The following is a 24,082-nucleotide window of genomic DNA, read 5'->3' as shown; positions in this document are numbered from 1 at the left end:
TTAATGTAAATAAACCAAAGATCATATGCTCTGATTTGTTATTGAGACAAATATCTTTTTTAGTTGGTTTTGGGTTTTTTTGTTTTTTTTTTTTTTAATTACATCTCACTGTCATGGTTCTAACTGTAGGTTTTTATAGTCTCCTTTTTTTATCGACCTTCTTCCTGCCACCTTTCTTTCCTCCTAGCAAACTGTTCCAGTCTCTAGAAGTCCCAAAGAGTCTTCTTCCACTAACTAGTATGTGGCTAGGTAAATCATTTGCCCTTTTAATCTATAAAGTAAAGAAGTTCACTTAAAATGATCACTAAGGTGCTTTCCAACTTTGTAATTTAGGATCCTGATACTAAATTTTATTTTTATTCTGAGTTAATATCAAAATGAATGTAATTAGGATAAAACATTACAGATGATAGGGCTTTTGGTTGCAGGGTAAATCACATACTTTCTCTTTTACTTTTTCATCAGTTTTAAAACTTGGGCAGATTTTTTAGACAGAATCTAATGAAATCATGTGTAAGATTTACTACTGATTGCTTGGCTGTGAGGGAAATAAATTAGTAGGTGATTTAGTAGTATTTGCCTTAGACAATCTTTTTAAATAGTCTGATTTATGAATAGGAGTATTCAAAATTATTGGTAAAGCAATTTGTTGCTTCTTAGGAAAATAAGTATTATGCCAGCTTAGGTACATATAAGTCTGAATGTAAAACCTAGTGAAGAAATGCTAATTTTTGCAGATTAGTATACTAAAGTTTGGTATCTTGCTCATTCAGTAAACTTTATACTTTTTAGTGGCGAGTAAGAAAAGAAGCTATGATGGGTCTGGCTCAGCTTTATAAGAAATACTGTCTTCATGGTGAAGCAGGAAAGGAAGCTGCAGAGAAAGTCAGCTGGATAAAGGACAAACTTTTGCATATTTATTATCAGAATAGCATCGATGACAAGTGAGTCTGGCATGTTGGTAGAATGGTTGACTATAAAAGTGCTTTTGATTTTTTTGACATATAATATACTTCTTAATTTTTTAATTGTTTCTAAATTTGGAAATCACTTTCTACATATTTATACATTCTATGTTTAAATAAGACTGGTACAAATTGTCAAGTAGCATAATTAGTGAAGTGGGTATGGGCTTTGGGGTCAGACCAGAGACCAGATCTTCATTCTGCACCTTATTAGACGTGTTCTTATACACAGCTGACTTCTGTGCACCTTGGTTTTATCTAAAAAGTAATAAAGCTTTCCATACAAGATGGTCATGTGGATTAAATAAAAAACGAACATAAAGCTCCCTAGCCCAAGCCTGTCAATATGGGACTATTCAATAACTGCTAGTTACTATTTTTACTTTTTTACAACACAGTAGGTATCAATAGAGGCAGTGCTATGATGTTTTTTTAATTGAGGAATAATCGACACATAACGATTATAGGTATATAACGTAATGATTCTGTATTTGTGTATATTGGGAAGAGATCACCACAGTATGTCAAATTAACATGCATCCCCATACTTGTTACAAAATTTCTTTTCTTGTGTTAAGGACTTACATTGTTTTCATTTTCTGAATATTACTTGTAATTCTATATTGGGTTGTAGTAATGATTTTGGTTTTTGCAAAGTGCTTTGCAGTGTTTGATAGAATTAGACTGATAACTTATGTATCACTGGCTGTGTATTTTATTGATTAATGAAGATTTCTTGTATTATCTTATTCTTGTGGTTCTAGTTAGGTTATTCCAGTATCATTAAGGAATTTAGACTGTGGAGAGAAGAGAGATCAGATATACACAGGAAAAGCTAAATTTTCAGGAAGTAGTAATATGAAGGAAGATCCCCCTGATTTTAGATGACCGCATGGGAAAGGAGTTGGATTGTAACTGGAGGAAATTAATGTGTGGGTGTGTGGGTTGGGTTGTTTTGGTTTGGTTTTGGGGTTTCTTTCTTTCTTTTTTTTTTTTTCTTTTTTTTTTTAGAATTAGCTGTTCTTGACTGATAAGTAATTTCCTATAGCTCAGGAGTGATGAAGAATAGTTGGCACAGCCTCGCACCCTGTATTTAGGAATAACATATAAACCTTTCTAGAACAAATGTTCCATACTGACAAAAAGTGAAGCCACAATAGCAACCATAGCTCTAAATTTTAAAATAACTATACCCCAGGGTGCCTGCCTGTCTCAGTCAATAGAGCATGCAACTCTTGATTTCACGAGTTCAAGCCCCACATTGGGCATAGAGAGTACTCCAAAAACAAAAAAACAAGAACCACCAACAATCAAATAAAAACTGTACTCCGAGGAAAGGAACTGGTCACCTACTAATCTTTTCCATTGTATTTACACACATAGATCTGGTATCTTTGCATGAGGTGGTTAAAATATAAAAGGGCTATTGCTTCTAAAAAAAAAATAGAATAATTGTTATTGGGATTTTTTTGTTTCATAGACTGTTGGTAGAGAAAATCTTTGCTCAGTATCTTGTCCCCCACAACTTGGAAACAGAAGAGAGAATGAAATGCTTGTATTATTTATATGCTAGTTTGGATCCAAATGCTGTCAAGTAAGTTACTTTTTAAATGATTGTTTGGAGTTAAAGATTTTGTAAAATTACTTTACCTTATCTAATTGTTGATGGGATTGTTGCTTCTAGTTGAATCAAGAACCTCAGGGGCGCCTGGGTGGTTTAGTCAATTAAGGGTCTGACTCTCGATTCTGGCTTAGATTTTGCTGGGGGGCTGGGCACGGAGCTTGATTAAGATTCTCTACCTCTGCCCCCACCCAACCCACCCCTTGAACTCACACAAGGTCTCAAGGAAAAAAAGAACCTTAGATCATGTTTATACAGAAAATTTTTAGAAATTCAAATAAATTAAAAGCAAAAAATATTCCAATATGTGTAGACATATTTGGCAACTGAGTCAACAGTACAGTTTCAGGGATTCAGAGAAATCCCCTTGTCAAAATTACTTTTGTCTACCTGTTGACAGGGATCTAAATTACATTATTGGAGCTTTATAGTACAAATCCTAAGAACTAAATACTGCTTCTTAATCAGGAAAGTATATTCAAATCACCCCTGTGTAGAATGACCACGTGATTGTTTGTCTGAACTGGGATATTTTGAAACTGAAAGGCACTATTAATATTTTTGATCCGGCAATTGGCATAAACTTTAACTGTCCCAGGTCAGCTAGAATGTGTGGTCACTCCATTGTAATAAAGCTTTTTAAAAAATAAACACGTCCTGTCACTAAGAATTCCGATTATCCTGAAAAGAACCTCAACTCGTGTGTGTGTATTATTATAATATGTGTATATTGTATTTTATGTATTTGTCTTTTAACTTTCATATAATTTCAAGCTTATAGAAAAGTTGCGGGAATAGTACAAAGTGTTATGATATGCCTTTTACCCAGATTTGTCATTTGCTTTATCATTTGCCATTTGCATATACTTTTTCTTTCTCTCTACATAAATATTTTCTTCTGAACCATTTGAGAGTAAATTGCAGACATTAGATCCCTTTACCCCTAAATATTTCAGTGTATATTCCCTAGGAGCAAGATATTCTCTTATATAACCAGAGTACTCTTACCAAAATCAAGAGATTTAACATTGATACAATATCATTGTCTAATCTAATGTGTATTTAAGTTTCCTCAGTTGTTCCAGTAATGTGCTTTATGAGATTTTTTATTTTCCATTCTAGGATTACAGATTGTATATTTCATTGTCATGTCTCTAGTTTCTTAATTTGGAGCCATTCCTTGGCCTTTCTTTATCGTTTATAACTTTGATGATTGGGAAAGAGTATTGCATGGTCCAGTTCAATTTTATAAAATATCCCCTCAATTTGGGTTCATCCAGTGTTTCCTCATTATTAGATTGGGCTTATGCATTTTCAGCAGAAATTCTGCAGAGTAACTTATGTTGGGTCCTTAGTGTATTATATTAGGGGACATTGGCCATTTTAAAAATTTGCAGGTGATTCCTGATGCTCACCCTAGGTAGTAAATCCCTGGCCTAAGGTTTTGATCTCTCTATATTTCAAAATATTGGCAAATAATACTCCAACATAGATTACTATCTCAGAGATCCCTCTGGGCACCTGGAATTATGAACTGGGTTTGTGAGAGAAGAAAAATTGCTTTCATGGAGAGAAGGAAGTCTAGAATAATAAACACTCAAGTTAAATTTGATGCCTTGAATATGCATCATTTCTGTGAAGTTCATTTCTGCAGCCCTTCATTCATACCTCTTAGCCTACCATGAAAATACCTTTATGATCTGATCCTTTTCTGCAGTATGTTCCCGCTTCCTGATAATACTTCATTCACACTCTGTGCCCCAAATCTGTAAAAAAAAAAAAAAAATTGTTACCTATCCCAGGCATTTTGATGACATTTTATCTTTTTTTGTATTAGAACATTATGGTTTCCTCTGCTTAGAATGTCTTTCAGTCCAGGGCACCTGGGTGGCTCAGTTGGTTAAGTGTCACTCTTTGGCTTAGATCATGATCTCGGGGTGCCAGGTTTAAGCCCCACGTCTGGCTCCCTGCTCAGTGGGGAGTATGCTTCTCCCTCTCGCTCTGCCCCTCCCACAACCTCCCACTTTCTCTTTCTCTCAAACAAATAAAATCTTAAAAAAAAAAAAAAAAAGTCTTTCAGTCCCCATTTACCTAGAAAGAGCCTATTCATCCTCCTAAAACTTCTTAAATACTTTCTTTCATAAGAAGCCTTTTATTTACTACTTTAAACTAACCTGTCTTAATCCTATAAATAAATGCTGGTGCTGCTGCTTAAAATTTTTAAATAGATGGAGAAGCATGATGTATCTGTCCCATACAGCAAGAAAAATAGTAAAGTTGAATAATTACCAGATTGTTATATTACATATTTTTTCATATTTATTAACAGAGCTCTCAATGAAATGTGGAAGTGTCAGAACATGCTTAGAAGTCATGTACGAGAACTGTTGGATTTGCACAAGCAACCTACAGTAGGTTCATGATTTGTTTAAATTGTTTGTTATGGTCATTATTCAGTTTTTGTGTAGTTACATATAATGAAGCAAGTGAAAACTATTATTGAGTGTTTTCCAAATTTTGGTTACACATAATTTCTCTAGTTTTCCAAGCTGTATTTTCACTGTAAATGAATATAACAAAATATTATTTTCTAGCATGCACAAATAAATGGTAATTTCTAGTTTATCATTTTAGATACTGAGAATTTATACATGGTTCATCCATTTTCAAATAATTAGAATTAAACATCGAGATAAAATTTTTTGAGAAACCATGATTTGGGTTTTTTTTACTCCATGATTTGGGGTCCTTCATTGTAGAGTCAGTATCAAATTAGGTACTAATTCTATAAATATGGCAAAGTCAAATTAACAAAAAATTCTGCCCGGTGTCGTCTGGAAGATGGGGGAAAGAAATGTGAATAATTTCTTAATATATTTCTAAATGTGTTTGCTACTAGAATAGGTGTTCTTAACTAGGAACTTGTAGACAGAGACCCTTCAAGGGTCTATTGATGCTAAAGCAAGGGTTGGCAAAATTTTTTTATAAATGATCAGATTACAAAAATTTAGGCTTTACCAGCCATAAAGTCTCTGTTGAACTGCTCAACTCTGTTTCCAAAATCACAAAAGCAGTCATAGACAATAGTAAATGAACGAATGTGACTGTTTTAGCAAAACTTTAACAATAACAGATGGTCCATGGGACCATAGTTTACCGATTCCTGATCCAAATTATTCCAGTGTCATACAAATTTAGTAATAAAGTAATACTTTATTATTGTATTGGACTATACAAAATTACTTTTTGGAAGGCAGAGGACATTCTGAGGTTATTTAAGTAATAGGCCACAGAATAGTTAATAGAACTATTCAGAATAGGAAGAAATATTTTTCTACTCTTAACAATTTTAGTTAATTTTCTTTGATGTATGGTTTCACAGTAATTTTGATGAGAATTATTTCCATTATCTTCAGTATTCTGGCAAGACGTTTTCCTTGTGGAAGTTATGTACTCCTTTTTAATATTTAAAACCTCTTTATGACACCACCTTTCCTTCTTTTTGTCCTAACTTAATAGTTGTTGCCACTCCACAGTTCTTTGTTATCAACTTAAGGTGTAGATTTTCTGGTGACTGGTTTGTGATGTTTTTTGTTTTGGTTTAGTTTTGTTTGTTTGTTTTTCTTTAAAAATGTGTAATTGGATTTTCTTACAGAAATTTGTAACACATATGACTTAATTTTGTTTCTGTTTTAAATTTCAGTCAGAGGCTAACTGTTCTGCCATGTTTGGAAAGCTGATGACCATAGCAAGTGAGTTTGTTTATTCATTCCGTATATATGTATAATAAACATCAAAACAGACAAATAATTTACATAATGGGACTATCAATTTAATAAGTAACTAAGTAACTAACTAAGTACTAACTAAGAGAGAAGTAATCATCTTAATTTCTAAGAACGAGTGAGGCTGATTGTTTTTGATAGCTCAGCATAATTTTTAAGAGAGCTTGCTTTTAGTTTGGTAGTTTTTCTTTTATAATACTGATTCTCTTTCAATTTTACAGAGAATTTGCCTGACCCTGGGAAAGCACAAGATTTTGTGAAGAAATTTAACCAGGTTCTTGGTGATGATGAAAAATTGCGATCTCAGCTGGAGTTATTAATCAGCCCAACCTGTTCGTGCAAACAGGCAGATGTTTGTGTGGTTAGTAAATTATACTTCTGCACGTGTTCTCTTGGCTTTGCTTTGTTGAAATTTATATTTTATTAAAGTCTGCTTTACATAAATTATTTGTGTTAATTTAACAATATTGTGAACTGTAAATTATCCGGAAGTATTATCTGTGGTTAGCTTAGCTCTCTTACCACTCTTTAACCAAATTCTGGGAAAAACCTAGAGAACTAAGCCAGGGAGGTTGGTCCTAGGAATTGAGCAGGACAGTATGCTTTGTATTTAGTAGACATTTGTTAAGTAAATAGAATTTTCTAAATGCTTATGTGTGTATGCATTTTCTTCACTCACGGATTAGCATGGAAATAACCCTTGTCAATAAATTAGCAACAGTTACATTGCCATATATGCATTTATAGATAAGGTAATTCCTTTTAGGCTTTTGTCTTCATTCTATTCCTGGATTCTTTATTTTATAGAAAACCAGTATTCATTGAAAATATCAGGAAGGAAAACTTCATCCATTCATTTATTCAGCATTTTTCTGTGTTTGAATTTCAGCTGTACCATTAACTACCAGTGTGACCTTTAGTAAGTTCTTCAGTATTTTGTAGCCTCATTTTTCTCATCTATAAATATTAAAAAACTCATAAGATGATTAGAAAATTTTGTGGGTGTATCTGTGTATATATATCCTAATGCCTGGCCCTGCACTGCCCTGTAGGATTTAATTAAATTATATTTCTGTCGTATTACATATGTTACAACTACTGTGTTTGGGACCAGGCTTACAGAGCTGAGTAAGAGAAAAGAAAATTATTTCAGATATTTATGTCTAACTTTGTTCTAGAAAGAATTAGAATGCAATAATTATTTGTGTATAAAGAGATGAGGACTATAATAGATGTATATACAAAGTGGTCTGAGAGCATGGAATAGGTATTTTTTATTCATTCTTGGAATATTAGGTCTCTAAGTGGATTTAAATAAGAATTAGGAAGAGATGAGGGGAAGCTAATTTAGGGAAGAGAACTGTGGACTCTTCTCTTTGGCCTAGGGATGAAGAGATGCCAAGTGCTCAGACTGCCTCTGCTTTTGCCTTTCTGAGCAGGGTGGTTTGCTGAAAACAGTTAAAAGGTTGCATTTATGTCTTTGGCATTTATTATTCTAGTTCTAGAGTACTGTGTCCTGCAGGGTATCTACTAATTCATAGAATGAAATATTTTGAAAAGACCTTAGAAATAGTTGCTTTAAGGGCACTAGGGTAGCTCAGTGGGTCAAAAGTCCAACTCTTGATTTTGGCCCAGGTCATGATCCCAGAGTCGTGAGATGGAGTCCCACATGGGGCTCAGCGCTCAGTATGGAGTCTGCTTGAGATTCTCTCTCTCCTTCTGCACCTCTCCTGGCTTACACATGCTTGCTCACTCGCACTTGCTCTCTCAGATTAATAAAATCTTTAAAAAAAAGAAAGGGTTGGTTTAACCACTTCATTTTACAAATAAAGACAGTGAATTTTAAGGTTTTAGCTGGTGATGGTAGCTGAGCTGCAGGTAGAGTCTAGATCTTACAGGTCCTCAATAGTGTTCTTTCTATACATTCCATTGTTTGTAGGAGGAGCCAGTACAGACTGAGTACTGCTCAACAAATGACCTTGAGAAAGAACAATCAAGTGGTGTTTTTGGTCTGAGAAAACAGAAATTGAGCTTGAGTTTGAAAAAATTGCAAATAACATGAATTCCTACTATTTGTCGGACCATAAATATCTTAAGAGTTTCCGAATCCAAAAAGTATATGTAAAACAGATGTTTGTAACCAAAATATCTCAGGATGAATACCACGGCCCTGCAGTGCAGCCAGTCAGCACTCCTGATTTTAGCAACCCGCAAAGTAGAGATGAGGACCGCGGTTGCACTGGGAAGAGCACAGTAATAATACTTTTTGGTGGGCTTGGGGGGTGGTTATTCTGAGGATATTTTAAGTAATGGTCCACAGAATAGCTAATAGAACTCTATTCTAGAAGAAAAAAATTCTGCTAGTCATGTTTTTTAGTTTATTTTCTTTGATGGATGTTTCACAGTAATTTCTGGCTTTTACATTAGCATTGTGTATTCTGAGCACATTATTTAACTTATCTGTATATTATTGAGTACAAAATAGGATTTATAATACCCTTTAAATTCTCAGCAAAATGGCCACTGTTAGAAGAGTTTTCCTGTTTTCCAGAATATCTTTATCCTTTTGTCTTTATCCACAAGGGCTGCTGGTACTAGTTAACATATACCCTCTAGTATCACATTCCTCTTTTCCTGACCGCTTCATTCTGAAGTTTTAAGAAAAGAATAAAGAAGAATTACACAAACACTGGGGCACCTGCATGGCTCAGTCAGGTGTCTGCCTTCTGCTCAGGTCATGATCACAGGCTCCTGGGATCCAGCCCCACATCGGGCTCCCTGCTGAGCAAGGAGCCTACTTCTCCCTCCGCCACTCCCCGTGCTTGTGTTCCCTCTCTCACTGTGTCTCTCTCTGCCAAATAAATAAATAAAATCTTCAAAAGAAAAAAAAAAAAAGAAATACACAAAATTTATTTTCTGTTGCTCTATGTAGCTTTTGTTCCATCTCTGAGAGTCCCTTTCTGTCCCCTGCTACTGTGTATATACTACCACTTCCTTTTTTTCTAAATGGCAGTCACTTCTCAAGAGGTGACTGTTATCAGTAACAGAATTTGTGGGACTGGAGATCAAACACTTTGAGCAAGGAGTAATAGACACATACTGTGGATTAATACATGTATACATGATGCTGTAGTGAGAGAGAATGAGCAATGGTATTATGATATGTGCTGGATAGATTGGCTTTCCCTTTGGACTTCAGGTTTTGAGTTTCCACACCTTGGTCCTAGAGACAGATTGCATATTTGCCATAGCATGAGCTCTGCTTGCTCTTTTATGCTGTAGCACCTCCCTATGAGCTAAACTTCAAGATTTTCCAGGAAGCTTATTAATTGAACATTTGAGACAGTCCTAGGTTTGAATTTCAGCTGTGCTATATACTACGATTGTGACTGTTGGTGAGTTACTCAATATTTCTGAGCTTCCTTTTTCTTCACCTATAAATATTACCAGCCTCATAAGATTGTTAGAATAAGATAAGATGAAATTTTGTATATGACCTAATACAAGATCTCTTGCACCGCCCTGTGAGATGCAAATGAAAAGTAATTCTTGTGGTGTTACATATTTATAACGAACACTTAAAATAAGTGGATAGGGATCCTAAATCTTCATCTTTTTAACAGTCTTAAAGTGATTCTGATACCAGTCTTTCATGGACCACACCTTAAAAAACCCTTCCCTGCAGGGTTATCTGAATATGCATTGTATCTTCTGAAGGCCAAATTTTGGGTTGTCCCTCGATCAAGGGACACCATTATAGATCACTGAGTGGATTTAGTAAGTTGTATTGTACATGGTCTCTCACTGAAGTTGCAGTTTAGGTGACAGAGGCAGGCAAATATTTCAATAGAGAATACGGTGTGGTAAGTATTCTGATAGAATCGTGCACTTTGGTAACAGAAAGGAATAGCAGGGGTGGAGATGGGAATAGCTTACTTTAGAATAAGTGATCCCCGAATCGAACTTAAAGGGCGAGTGGGGATTAGACCACTACCTCAAGAATGACTGCTGTATTTCTAGCTTAGTGATTGGTTAGCAGGGAATATGTTTGAAGGGTAGGAGAAGATAACAATATGTGGCCTTACAGCAGCTGTGTTTAGAAGTCTGAAAGTTAAGGCTGGTTGGTATATATTAACATAGGTATAGTTCCTGGAGGAAGTAGAGAAGAAAAGAACAAAAGGAGAGAGAGATGCTAACTCAAGATATTTAGTAACAATCATCATGTGCTTCCTCTTTTCTTTTAATTTAACCTTTCTATGGTTCAGTGAGAATGATATGAGGTGTGATGTGATTTATAGTAAGAAATACATATTGGGTCTTGTCCCCCATTTCTGGCACAGAACTAAAACCCTTTAATTTCCTAAGTGCTGAGAGACGGGAAGTTGTCTTTTGTTATGTTAATGAGTTCCTTTGGAAACTCACCTGAGGGTGGGGACTGCTTCCCTGCCTAGCCAGTCACATGATTAGAGGGTTAGAACTGTCATTCCTACTACCCTCTGACATCTGGGAAGAGCAGAGGGCCTGGAAATTGAGTTCATTCACCAGTTGCCAATGATTTGGTCTTCAAACCTATGTAATGAAGCCTCCATTAAAAACAAGAAAGACAAGATTCAGTGAGGCTTCTGGGTTGGTAGACATGTGGAGATTTGGGGAGAGGGGCAGGCTCACAGAGGGATTAGGAGTTCTCTTTCCTTTCCACATACCTTGCCCTGTGCATCTCTTCCCTCTGACTCTTCCCTAGTTCTACATCCTTTTATAATAAACCAGTAATCTGGGAAGTAAAGTTTTATGAACTACTCTAGCAAGTTTGTCAAACCCAAAGAAGCAGGGGATCGTGGGAACCTAGATTTACAGCCAGTTGGTCAGAAGTGTAGGTGACAACCTGGGCTTTCAACTGATGTCTGGGGGTTGGGGGGAAGCAGTCCCTTAAGACTGAACTCTTAACCTCTGGGAACCAACCGATGCTACCTCAGGGTAGACAGTATCAGAATTGAGCTGAATTGTGGGACATCCTGCTTGTGTCTGGAGAATTGCTTATTGGTGGGGGAACCCACCCATCTCTCTCTATCTCTCTCCAGGAACCAAAAACAACAGGTCACTGTAACGTGAAAGTTAAACCTTTAGAAACAGCTTCTCATGAGAATTTGCCTTTATCTAGTTTACTGTTTGCAGCTGCAAGAAATATTGATACTGTAAAATCCTCTTATGGGATATTTTGATTAGGAAAACAAAAGTATATGAGAGGGAACACTATATGTGAAAGAATACTTTTTTTTTTAAGCAAACATTTTTTTATTGTCAAAATGAGAAAAGAAAAATGTATGAAGAACAAAGGATATATAGATGCAGACTTTTTTTTTTTAAGATTTTATTTATTTATTTGACAGAGGTAGAGAGAGATCACAAGTAGGCAGAGAGGCAGGCAGACAGAAAGGGGAAAGCAGGCTCCCTGCTGAGCAGAGAGCCGGATGCAGGGCTTGATCCCAGGACCCTGAGACCATGACCTGAGCCGAAAGTAGAGGCTTAACGCACTGAGCCACCCAGGCGCCCCCAGATGCAGACTTTTTAAGCTGTTTTGTAATAACAAAATTAATAAATTGTAAGCTTGTTAAAATAGGGGTTGGGGCACCTGGGTGGCTCAGTCGGAAAAGTGTCAGACTTCGGCTTAGGTTATGATCACAGGGTGCCCGGATCAAGGCCTACCTCTGCCTCCTTGCTCAGCAGGGGGTCTGCTTCTTCCTCTGTCCCTCTCCCACTTGTTCTTGAGCTCAAGTGCGCTCAAATAAAATCTTTAAAAAAGAGAGAATAGGAACTATTTCTGTATTTCCTTGATACTTGTTAAGGGTGCTTAAAATACTAAATAATTTATGTAATTAGTAAATATCAGTAGTAGTATCAATCTGCGTTGTTACCTGAGTTGGTGAGAAATTTTGGAAATACTGTCAGGGATGCAGAAAGAATTCATTTTCTTTATTCTTTCCGCTGTCGTTTCCTAAAAGGATTACAAATGATTACTTCTGTTTGAAGCTTTGTCAACTACTTTTCAGTTATAAAATTTCTTGTTTGTGCACTGAAAGTATGTGTGAGTATACTTTTTTTTCTTGTGTAAAGAAAATAAGGAAACTGTTGATTTGTTGCTACAAACTAATGAGTTGGTTTTTGTTGTCACAAACTAATTTAGCTTGCTGCTTATCCCTAGTTTCACTTAAGATTATCACATATCATTGTTATGCGAGAATACCTAAATATTGCATGCATAAAATATTATTATGAGGGATTACTTAAATGTAAGGTTATATTGGAATACAAAAACATCATGTTTTAAAAGTTAATTTTGTCAGTCGGGTAATCATCTCATTCTTGATCTCAGTTCAGGTCTTGATCTCGGGGTCATGAATTAAAGCCCTATATTGGGCTCCATGCCCAACTTTAAATACACTTTCAGGTTTTACTTTAAAAGTTTATTGTGTCTAGTGTTATTGTTTATGTACCTAGGTGTATTTTATAGTGTTATGACTTATTAGGTAATTATGAATTACTCTTATTCCCTTTAACATTTCCTTTATTTTTTCTACCATTACTGTTTCGCCCAATGCCTAGTTTTTCCTTTTTTAGTAACCTGTTCCAAAGTACTGACTTTATAGTTTGTCTAGCAATTTTCCAATAGATTTATTTGTTATTAAATGATCACTGACTTTATCTTAGGTTAAAGCATTTAAATTTTTTTACTAGGAAAAAAAATTTCCTTTTGGGGAGATCCACACAAAATAAGTTTGATTTCAAAAGATAGTAACGTACTTAAATTCAGATTTAAAATGTATACCTATGGGTTAGAGCAAAGTATGTAAGGACTGAGCACTAACTGAAATATTTTTATTTTCTCAAATGCTAAAATTTTGCTGAGTTGATTACAGCTTGCAAAATAAATCAGGCATCTCTTAAAGACTAAGAAATTTTCCTGAGACATGCTCTGTTAACAAATATGGATGGTATCTAATTTAATATTTTTATAATTAATTTATGTCAAGATGTCACTGAAACTACAGTAGGAATTTTTTCCTTTTCCCCTTGTCCCTCTGAACATGTATCACTAATGTTGGGGTTGGTTGTTTTTTTCTTTTTTTTTTTTTATGAAAAGTGACTATTATTTGTTAGTGCTTTTATATTTTGGAAAGCACTTTTAATGTGCTTTATCCTCTCAAAGTTTGCATTTACTTATTACAGATAGCAATTAAAAGCTTCATTATTAAACTTCTTTCCCCAGTGCCCAGCACTTTGTAAATTTAACCTTCTCTTTGGAGGCTCTATAATCATTAAGTCCTAATATATTTTAGAAATTCCTTCAGTAATGTGTTTTCTTTGTAGAAGATATTTGATGTAATACCACTGTCTTTGAAATCAGCTATGCTCTACCAGAACTAAAAAAACTTTATGTACCACTTTTACTTTTACTTATGTACTACTTTTTACTTCTTGTAAAACTTTTAGTACTTTATGTACTAAAAAATTACATACTTACGAATCTTCCCCTCTTTAAAAAAACAAATCACTAACTGAAATAAAACACGTATTACAAAATTATTATGAAATAAACATTATGTTTATTAGTTTGAAATAAATTTTGAAATTAACTAGTAAGACATATTCATGAAAGTTTAAATTTTTGACTTTTAAAAGTAGAGCATTAAAAATGATTGTTTACTAAGCAATAACTTCATGGGAGAAATTTGAGAAAGAAAGCATAAGTCTTACCATGTCGTCCCCTTTCTGTTCTCCACAGTCCAGATTTTGCATTGATTACCTGATGAGTATATAATTTTAGTCAGGGTCTAAGACAGAAATTTAGTCAGGTCTAAAGCAGATTCTGCTGGTTTTGGATCTTTCAATGCTTTTGATACCTATAATCATTCTTATTTTGAAAAATCACACTTACGGTAAAATCTTTCCTTTCTATAGAGAGAAATAGCTCGAAAACTTGCAAATCCTAAGCAGCCAACAAATCCTTTTCTAGAGATGGTCAAATTTCTGTTGGAAAGAATTGCACCTGTGCACATTGATTCAGAAGCCATAAGGTAAGCTAGGAAATTTATTCACTCAAAAATACAACATAATCTGAAACCACAGTGTTATAAGTTGAAATTCTGGGTCCCTAAGAAAACCTAAAAAGTTCCTCTGTATGCCTTTTTAATGGCAGAAGGATGTATTATTGAAGTTGAAAGACGGGCCTGCTTGTTTTCTGGTCATTGTCTTATTTCAGTGCTTTTTTATTTTTTAAGCGTTCTTATCTTTAGCCTATATGTGCTTATTAAAGAAAACCTGGAGCATCAAGAATGGAGAAAGAAGAAAATTTTATATCTGTAGGCTATCAATCAGTCTTTGAGTTTTCTTAACCATTTTGATGGCCACACAACATTCCTTTAGTATATATCACTGTTTACTTGAAATATGTGAAAAGAATAGTGTTTTGAAAAGAGCACAAGTTCCCCTTAGACTAATCTGGTTTTATAACCGGTGTCTACTGCATACCAGTTTTGTGGCTTTGGAAGAAGCCCAGTAATTTACCTGAGTTTTCATTTTATTTTTAATTCCAATATGTTTGTCATAGCTCCCTGTTGGATGATTATGAGAATCAGAGATAACATGTAACACTAAGCAGCCTAGCATAATAGATAAGTTATATGTCTTCGTTTTCACGTTGGGTTATTACAAAGCACTTAACTGGTTCTCTCTCCCTCTTGGTTTGGTTTGGTTTGGTTTGGTTTGGTTTGGTTTGGTTTTATTGGTTCTCTTTTTAAACAGCCTTGGATTAGAGGAGCTGGTTCTAGCTATTAGTTATTTAATGATATGTGAACTACTGCTTTTGTTGTATTGAAATGCCAGTTGTATTGACTTTCTAGGGCTGCCATAACAAAATACCACAAACTGGGTTACTTAAACAACAGAAATTAATTTAATCACAGTTTGGAGGCTAGAAGTCCAAGATAGAGGTGTCAGCAAGTTTGATTTCTTCTGAAGCCTCTCTCCTTGACTTGCAGATGGCCTCTTTCTTGAGGTCTCCTCACAAGGTCTCACATTGTGTTCTAATCTTTTCTTCCTATAAAGACTATAGTCATATTGGATAGTGCTCCACACATTTCACTTCATGTTTTTATTATATCTTTTAAGGCCCTTGTTTCAAGTGTAATCACATCAGGTACTGGAGGTTAGACTTCAACAGTACACAATTCAGCTAATGACAGCGATGTTTGTCTTTTTTCTCTTTAACTGATAATTCCTTTTTATTTAATTTTCTTACTTGTGAATAAAACTAAGGATTTTAGAAAATAAGTGATTTGTTCACAGCTGGGTAATGACAAAAACCATAAATTTATTTGTTTATTTTTCCAAAGGATGGTAGTAATTTTTAATTTTTTTTTATTTGGGTCTACTTCAAAACACAATGTTACATTAGTTTCAGCTGTATGACATAGTGATTGAACATCTCTATATCAATGGCTCACCACAGATATAGCTCCCATGTATCACCATACAATGATATTGTATGTACATGAACTATATTCCTTATGCTGTACTTCTTATTCCCATGACTTATTCCATAACTAGAAGCCTATATCTCCCACTCCGCTTCACTCATTTTGCCCATCTGTCATCTGTCTTCCCTCTGACAATCATCAGTTCTCTGTATTTATAGGTCTGATTCTGCTTTTTGTTTGTTGTTTTTTTTTTCTTAGATTCCGCATATTAGTAAATCATATGGTATATGTCTTTCTCAGTCTGACTTATTTCACTTAGCATAATACCCTCTAGGTCCATCCCTGTTGTTGCAAATGACAAGACCTTGTCTCTTTTTATGGCTGCATAACATTCCACTGTGTGTGTGTGTGTGTGTGTGTGTGTGTGTGTGTGTGTGTATCCTTTCATCTATCAGTGGACATTTAGGTTGTTTCCATATCTTAGCTATTATAAATAATTCTGCAGTAAACAAAAAGGTTCATATATCTTTTCAAATTAGTGTTTTTATTTTCTTTGGGTAAATACCCAGTAGTGGAATTATTGGATCATATGGTATTTCTATTTTTAATTTTTTGAGAAAACTCCATACTGTTTTCTACAGTGGCCATACCATTTATATTCCCACCAGATTTATTATTTTGATTTCAGAGTCCTTTGCTCTATGCCATTTAATTCTAATGGGGTAAATCAAGGATGTAATACATGTAAGTAGTACTTTTGCCTTTGCGTATTGACTGTGAAAGAGACATATAAGGGCATTTGCTGTTTCCATGAAACTTCATAGGATTTCATTACTTTTGTAAATTATAAGCTAGTGTTTAATTTCCAGTCTTAAAAGACCAAAACCTCAGTTTTTTCAGTAACATCATAGGTGTTTAGGCTCAGAGAAATCAGCTGTGGGTTTCTGAGAGAGTAATTTTATGCAAAATTCCAATTTATTAATTTTAATTAGAAATATATATGTCATATGATATTCTTTCTGTGTAATCAAATCTTCGTGACTATTAAATTACAAATAGATGGTTTACTTATTCATGTAACATATATTTAATGGAGCAATTTGTAAAATACATTGGGTAAACTGGAGAAGGATAGTTAGATAACCCAAATTGTGTGGGATGGATTTGCTGTTAGAGAAGGCTCTGAAATAGATCACATATAAATGGATAATGAAAGATCAGTAGGAATTATGGAGGGTAGCCAGGTAAAGATTGCAGGGGAAGAGCAGCCCAGGCCACTACCCCTGTGTCTTTGGGTAGATTATTTAAGCTGCTCTGAGCTTTAATTTTCTTACCTTTAAAATAAGAATAATACATTACAGTAACTGGAATTGTTGAGAGGCTTAAAATGACATAGATATATAAAATACTTAACACAGTGCCTCACATGTCGTAATTACTAAATGAACAGTGGTAGCTATTCCAGGAAGAAAAAGTAGACAAAACAAAGGCAGAAGGAATCAACAAGTAGTTAGAAAAGTGCATGTACTTTTAACCATAAGGAAGGAATTTGGAAGAAAGGAATGAGGATAGTAGAAAATCATCCTAAATATAACCCTCAGGGAGAGGGTAAATTTTAAAAAGAAAAAGGTGAGGACTGAATCCTAAGGAAAATTAAGAGGCTGGCAGAAGATAAGAAATTCATCAAATTCTTAGAAATTTTTAATGATGTGGTATGATGACAGGTGTAACTAGACTTAATGTGCTGACCATTTCATAATGTTTATAAATTCCAAATCATTATGCTTAATACCTGAAACTCATATAATATCGTATGATAGTTCTTCAATTAAAAAAATTTTTTTAAGGAGGCATGGTCAAAAGTGGAAGAAAAATTGGAAAAGAGTGATAACAGAAAAGACAGACTAAAAGGTGGAGGGGTCAGATGCTACCCGGAAGTAAAATAGATACTAAAAAGCATCCATTGGATTTAGAAAAGGGAGAAACATCACAATGGCCAGAATAGTTTCTTTGGGGGAGCAAGGGCAAACCCAGATGACTCAAGTATTGAGAAGAGCTTAGGATAGTCCTTCTCAACATGCACATCATGATACACAGAGAAAATGATAATATTTCAGCAGAGGAGAGATAACTGGCTCAGAGGTAACTGGCCTGACTCAACAGGATCCCACTAGGTTCTTCTTAGCAACCTTTTAGGTATGAGAAAATCAAAGGGGATAAAGACCTTGTCACACTTTGAAACTCTGCTTTAGGAGATAAATAGGGATGTGGGACAGCCACTATGGACAGTTCAGCTATAAAAAGTAAAGGAGAAAAATGAGATGATGGGAAGAGAGTGAACTTGAAGAAGGGTCTTTTGTTGTTTTTAATGAAGGAATTTTGAATATTGAAATACCTTTGAGGGGTACTAATAGAAAAGAAGAGAGGTTGAAGATGGGGAAAGGGGAATAGAATTATGATAGGGCAACATCCCTAAAGAAGAGGAACAGGAAGAAGGAAATCTTCACCTATGACTTGAAAAAAATAATAGATACAAATTAGAGGAAGTTAGAAGGTAGGGGTATAGAAAACTGGTTTTCACTCAGGGCCTCCATTATTCTCTGTTAGGTTAAAGGTAAAGTAGGTAGTCTGCTCAGTGGAAGGATTTAGACCTGAGGTAAAATGGTGAAGATTTGTATTCATTGTTATACAGCATAGAAGAGAAAGAGACACATAGATTTCCCAAGCAGTTTTGAACATGTACTCGAATTGGTAATAATCTTTTGCTGCATGACACCCCTGTGAAGTATATGGAGTATGTATTATTTCTCTAATTTAGAAACGAAAGTACTTTAATAAGAGGAAGGACTATAGTCCTGGTTTCAAGACTTATAGCTCGACTCATAATGGTGATCAGCCCACATTATAATGAAAAAAGATTATGCCTGTCTTGTTTTGCACTATATTTCAGGACAGATCCTAAGACTTGGCATGTAATAGGTAGTCAATAAAACTTACTAAGTAAATGCATGGCTGACCTCTTACAAATAATCAGATACATTTATAAAATTTTCAAACACATTTATAATCTTGTTAAATACATGTATCATTTTATAGCATTTCCTCCTAACAGAAAGTTTAATTCAGAGTATTTTCCTCAAATTAAAAATAACTTTTTAAAACTATATAATGTCAGAGCTAATAAAACTTATAAAACAAAGTATGTGGTCAACAAGATCTCTTAAATGGGACATAAAAAGCACAAGCAGTGAAAGAAAATTAAATATTTTCTCCTTTTTGCAAGACACCATTATGAGAAAGAAAAGCGAAGCTACAGACTGGAAGAAAAGACTTGCAAAGCATATATCTGATAAAAGATTATATCCAGAATATAAAAAGTATTCTTACTACTCAGACAAATGATACAATTTAAAAATGGACAGAAGGGGTGCCTGGGTGGCTCGGTGGGTTAGGTCTCTGCCTCCGGCTCAGGTCATGATCCCAGCGTCCTAGGATCGAGCCCCGCATCAGACTCTCTGCTCAGCGGAGAGCCTGCTTCCCCACTCTCTCTCTGCCTGCCTCTCTCTCTGCCTACTTGTGATCTCTGTCAAATAAATAAATAAATAAACAAACAAACAAATAAAATGGACAGAAGATTTGAACAGACTTCACCAAGTAAGATACACAAATAGGAAATAAGTACAGGAAAAGACAGTGAACATTATTCCTCATTAGAGAAATATAAATCTGGATTACGTGACAAATACCATTATACAACCATTTGCATGGCTAAAATTAAAGATAACTGTCCATACCAAGTGTTGATGATACAGGAGACAATTTGTTGTAATATTAAGTAGACATATAATGTTACCATATGACTCAGGAATCCCAATACTAGATATTGCCTACAAGAAAAAAAAACATAAAATTGCCATAAGTACATATACTTAATTGCATATAAAGCAGCTTTATTTTTATCTTTAAACTAGGAATACCTAATGTCCATCTGTTGGTAATTAGATAATCATACTGTGATATATCCATATGATATAACACTTTTCAGCAGTAGAAAGGAATAAACTACTGATTCTACTCAACAACATGAAGGAATATCAAAAGAATTATGTCACATAAAAAATGTCAGACACAAAATAAATGAAATTTTAGAAATGGTAAGATTATAGTGACAGAAACTAGATCAGTGATTGCCAGCATGGAAAAAGGAGATTGACCACACAAGGGGATATAAAGCAATTTTTTTGTGCAGAGGTGGGAATGTTTTTATATGTGTGTGCATACACACAATGAAACACCACTTTACACCCACTAATATGGCTGTAATCAAAAAGACAGAGGAGTTGGAAAAGATGCAAAAAAATTGTTACCCTCATATATTGCCCGTGGGAATGTAAAATGGTAGAGCGGCTTTGGAAAACAGTTTGGCAGTTCATCAAAAAGATAAAACATAGAAAGTTACTATAGCCACCAGCAATTCCACTCCTGCATATATGACCAAGAGAAATGAAAATATATGCCCATACCTGTATATGAATGTTTATAGCAACATTATTCATAATAGCCAAAAAAGTGGAAACAACCCAAATGTCTATCAGTTGATGAATGGGTAAATTGTCTTATATTCACATACTGGAAGAGTATTCAGGAATAAAGTAAGTGAAATACTGATGCACACTACAGCATGGAAAAACCGTAAGAACAGGGGCGCCTGGGTGGCTCAGTGGGTTAAAGCCTCTGCCTTCGGCTCAGGTCATGATCCCAGGGTCCTGGGATCGAGCCCCGCATCGGGCTCTCTGCTCAGCAGGGAGCCTGTTTCCCTTCCTCTCTCTCTCTGCCTGCCTCTCTGCCTACTTGTGATCTCTGTCAAATAAATAAAAAAAAAAATCTTAAAAAAAAAAAACCGTAAGAACAGTTCGCTAAGTGAAAGGAGTCACAGAAGACCATATATTGTATTTTATTTATATGAAATATTCAGAATCGGCAAATGTATAGCAGCAGAAGGTAGATTAGTAGATGACTAGGGCTAGAGGAGGTACAAGTGCATAGCGGTGACTCCTGTTGGAAAAGAGGTTTTTTTGGGGGATGGGAAGAAATCTAAAATTAGATTGTGGTAATGGTTATACGACCCTATGACTATACACTAAAAACCACTGAATTACACATTTTAAATAGGTGAACTATATGATAAATTATATTTCAGGCTAATGTTTACATACCCCCCTAATTTGTTTTCTCAAAAAAAAATTTTTTTTATTAATTGAAGATACTTAAGGTTTTTAAGTTATTCTTGTGATGTAAAAAAGGAAAAAAAGTACCAAAAGTGGTTTAAATTGTATAGATGATGCATCTGTGCTTCTTATATATTTTGTACTTAAAATTTTTTAGATAATTTAAAATATGCATGTTTTTCCAAAGGAAAAATCTTAACCTAAAACTTTTATCATTAGCTTCCATTTGTTAAATATTTGCTATGTACTAGGCCATTTGCTGTAGTATTTAATGTCCTTCAAAATAAGGTAGTAGTATCTTCAGTTCACTGCTGAAGACGCAGTCTCAAAACTAAAAATCACATCTCCTTTTACTTAAAATAGTACCATGTTGCTACAAGCCTGGTTTTTATTGACCAAGTAATATTGCTTTGTGGTGGTTAGGTATGTTTGAAAAACTAATTCCATAATGTTAGACAATTAAGTGGTTTTTAAAATTTTTACTTAAATTCTAGTTAGTTAACATTCAGGCAGTACTGGTTTCAGAAGTAGAATTTAGTGACTCCTGGCTTACATACAACATCAGGTGCTCATCACAAGTGGCCACCTTATCCCCATCATCCTGCCCATCTTCCACCTACCTTCCTCATCAACCCTGAGTGTGTTCTTTATTGTTAAAAGTCTCTGACGGTTTGTCTCCCTCTCTCTTTCTCTTTTTTTCTTTTCCCTTCACATATGTTCATCTGTTTGTTAAGTTCTACATATGAATGAAATCATATGGTATTTGTCTTTCTGATTTATTTCACTTAGCATAATATACCTTAGTTCCATCAACATCATTATAAATGGCAGGATTTCATTCTTTTGATGGCTGAGTAATACTCTGTGTTATATATGTACCACCTCTATCCGTTCTCCTGCGGATGGACATATGGGCTCTCTTCACAGTTGGGCTGTTGTTGATAATGCTGCTTATAAACATCAAGGTGCATGTGCCCCTTAGAGTCTGTATTTTTGTAACTAAATGGTTTTTAATTGATGGGTCTATTTATGAATATAACATGATGCTTTTGATGAACTGCTTCTTTGCTATGAGTTTCTAGGAATATAATTACTGATTTGGTAAATTACTTATCGGATTAATAAAAGCATCTTTGTCAACATTTTGCTTTGAGTGAATTGTCATTTGCCCATTTAGGAACAGCCATCTATTGTTTTTCCTAAGATTGTAAATGATACCTTTATATATAGAAATCAATATTAACTTAAATTATATTTCCAGTATGTGTCCTTTAATTTCAATTGTGTTGGTTTGCAGTAGAGTTACACATGGAGTTTGGGAGGTGGTGTGGGGAGAGAAATTAAAAAAATAAGCTCAGCTGTCAAAAAAGGAGCAAAGTTTAAAAAGTTACAAAATAGGGTGCCTGGATGGCTCAGTGGGTTGGGGCCTCTGCCTTTGGCTCGGGTCATGATCCCAGGGTCCTAGGATTGAGCCCCACATCAGACTCTCTGCTCAGCAGGGAGCCTGCTTCCCTTCTTCTCTCTCTGCCTGCCTCTCTGCCTACTTGTGATCTCTGCCTGTCAAATAAATAAATCTTAAAAAAAAAAAATTACAAAATAACTTTTACCTCCAGGAGCATGTTTGTATCTGATGTTTAGATTCCATGTGTATTCTGCCACAAAGCAATTAGGATACAGTTACTAATCTAGTAAGGTTACTAATTTAGATTTTTCTCGTTTTAATAGTGCACTGGTAAAACTGATGAATAAATCAATAGAGGGGACAGCAGATGATGAAGAGGAGGGTGTAAGTCCAGATACAGCTATTCGTTCAGGACTTGAGCTTCTTAAGGTACTTTTGAGATAATTTTGTCTCCATGCCTTTCCAGTTTTAATTTGAACTCCCTTAAGTATATGCAAAAAAAAAAAAAAAAAAGGATATGCAAGGGTTGAGCTTTATTTCACTGGAAACTATTTGAAAGATTAAACATTTGTGGTAGAAATCATAGTTTATAAAAACAGTGTATTTATTTTACATTACAATAATGTAATTGTTTTACATTATAAAATAATAATTTGGAGGGGTTTGAGGTTTTATTTATAATGCATACCTGTATTTAATAACATGTGTTTGTAACAGTATGTTCTAAATAATCCAGTCTTACCTTTCATCTGGACTAGTAGGAATATGCTCGCAGGAATTACATGATAGCATCTGTCTGATCAGGGAATTTTTAAACAATTTCTAATCATATTTATATTCTTATGCCAAAGAATTAAAAGAGTAGAGCAATTAATAAGAGCCAGGTCAGACAAGACTTTATGGACAAGGTATGACTTAATCTAGGGGAAACACAGCACAAAGAAACACAAGAAAATAATTCTTGGCATACTTTAGGAACTGTTGGGAGTCTAGTTATGCAGAGAAAAGGATTGCTTTGAGGAGTAACAGGAAACAAGGTTGGTTTTAGATTGTGGAATGCTGATGGAGCAGAAAGGTATTATCAGGGTCTTTCATTCTGTCTTTTAATATGGTAACAGAACTTGACAGAGCTTTCATCAGATGGAGTAAAGAGGAGAAGAAATTGAAGGCAAGGAAACATTTAGATCACTATAGTATATAAGCTAAGTGAGAAAAGACAAATCAATGTAGTGAACATGAGGTGGAAAAGAGAGTGATGGGATTGTATTGGAACAGTCTTAAACATAATTTCATGGAACGAATTTATATGCTTAGCAAGAAAAATTCTAATTATATTTTTAATGATGAGGTTATATTTTTAAAGTAATTTTAAGGGTGAAGTCTTTAGGATAAACATTTTTAATAGGTTGCTTCAGTTTTTCAAATTTGATTCTCCCATTTTTTTTCTAAGTAAAACTTACAAGGTTTTATATTATCAATTTATTAACATGTCAACATATTATCTAGGTATTGTCAACAAGGACCTAACCAAATGAGACCGTCTCTTTACTTTATAACCAAGTAAATAAGTGCTTATTAAATAACTTAATGAAGACTATATACTCCATC

The 24,082-nt window shown here is 34.7% G+C and overlaps 1 protein-coding gene across 1 annotated transcript in view; it reads left to right on the top strand.

Annotated features, from left to right (window-relative positions):
• The window catches only part of PDS5A (PDS5 cohesin associated factor A), a 143,202-nt gene that overhangs the window by 69,835 nt on the left and 49,285 nt on the right, over positions 1–24,082 (top strand). The window contains exons 12-18 of the mRNA XM_080796909.1: positions 793–944; positions 2,446–2,559; positions 4,916–4,997; positions 6,290–6,338; positions 6,593–6,732; positions 14,328–14,443; positions 22,798–22,903. Of these exons, the coding sequence (XP_080653035.1) occupies positions 793–944; positions 2,446–2,559; positions 4,916–4,997; positions 6,290–6,338; positions 6,593–6,732; positions 14,328–14,443; positions 22,798–22,903 (759 nt within the window). The remainder of the gene's footprint in view (positions 1–792; positions 945–2,445; positions 2,560–4,915; positions 4,998–6,289; positions 6,339–6,592; positions 6,733–14,327; positions 14,444–22,797; positions 22,904–24,082) is intronic.

The sequence above is a fragment of the Martes martes genome (genome assembly GCF_963455335.1).
Source record: "Martes martes genome assembly, chromosome: 2".
Taxonomy (NCBI): domain Eukaryota; kingdom Metazoa; phylum Chordata; class Mammalia; order Carnivora; family Mustelidae; genus Martes; species Martes martes.
Note: the sequence above shows the minus strand (reverse complement) of the source record. Positions and strands in the feature narration are given on the sequence as shown.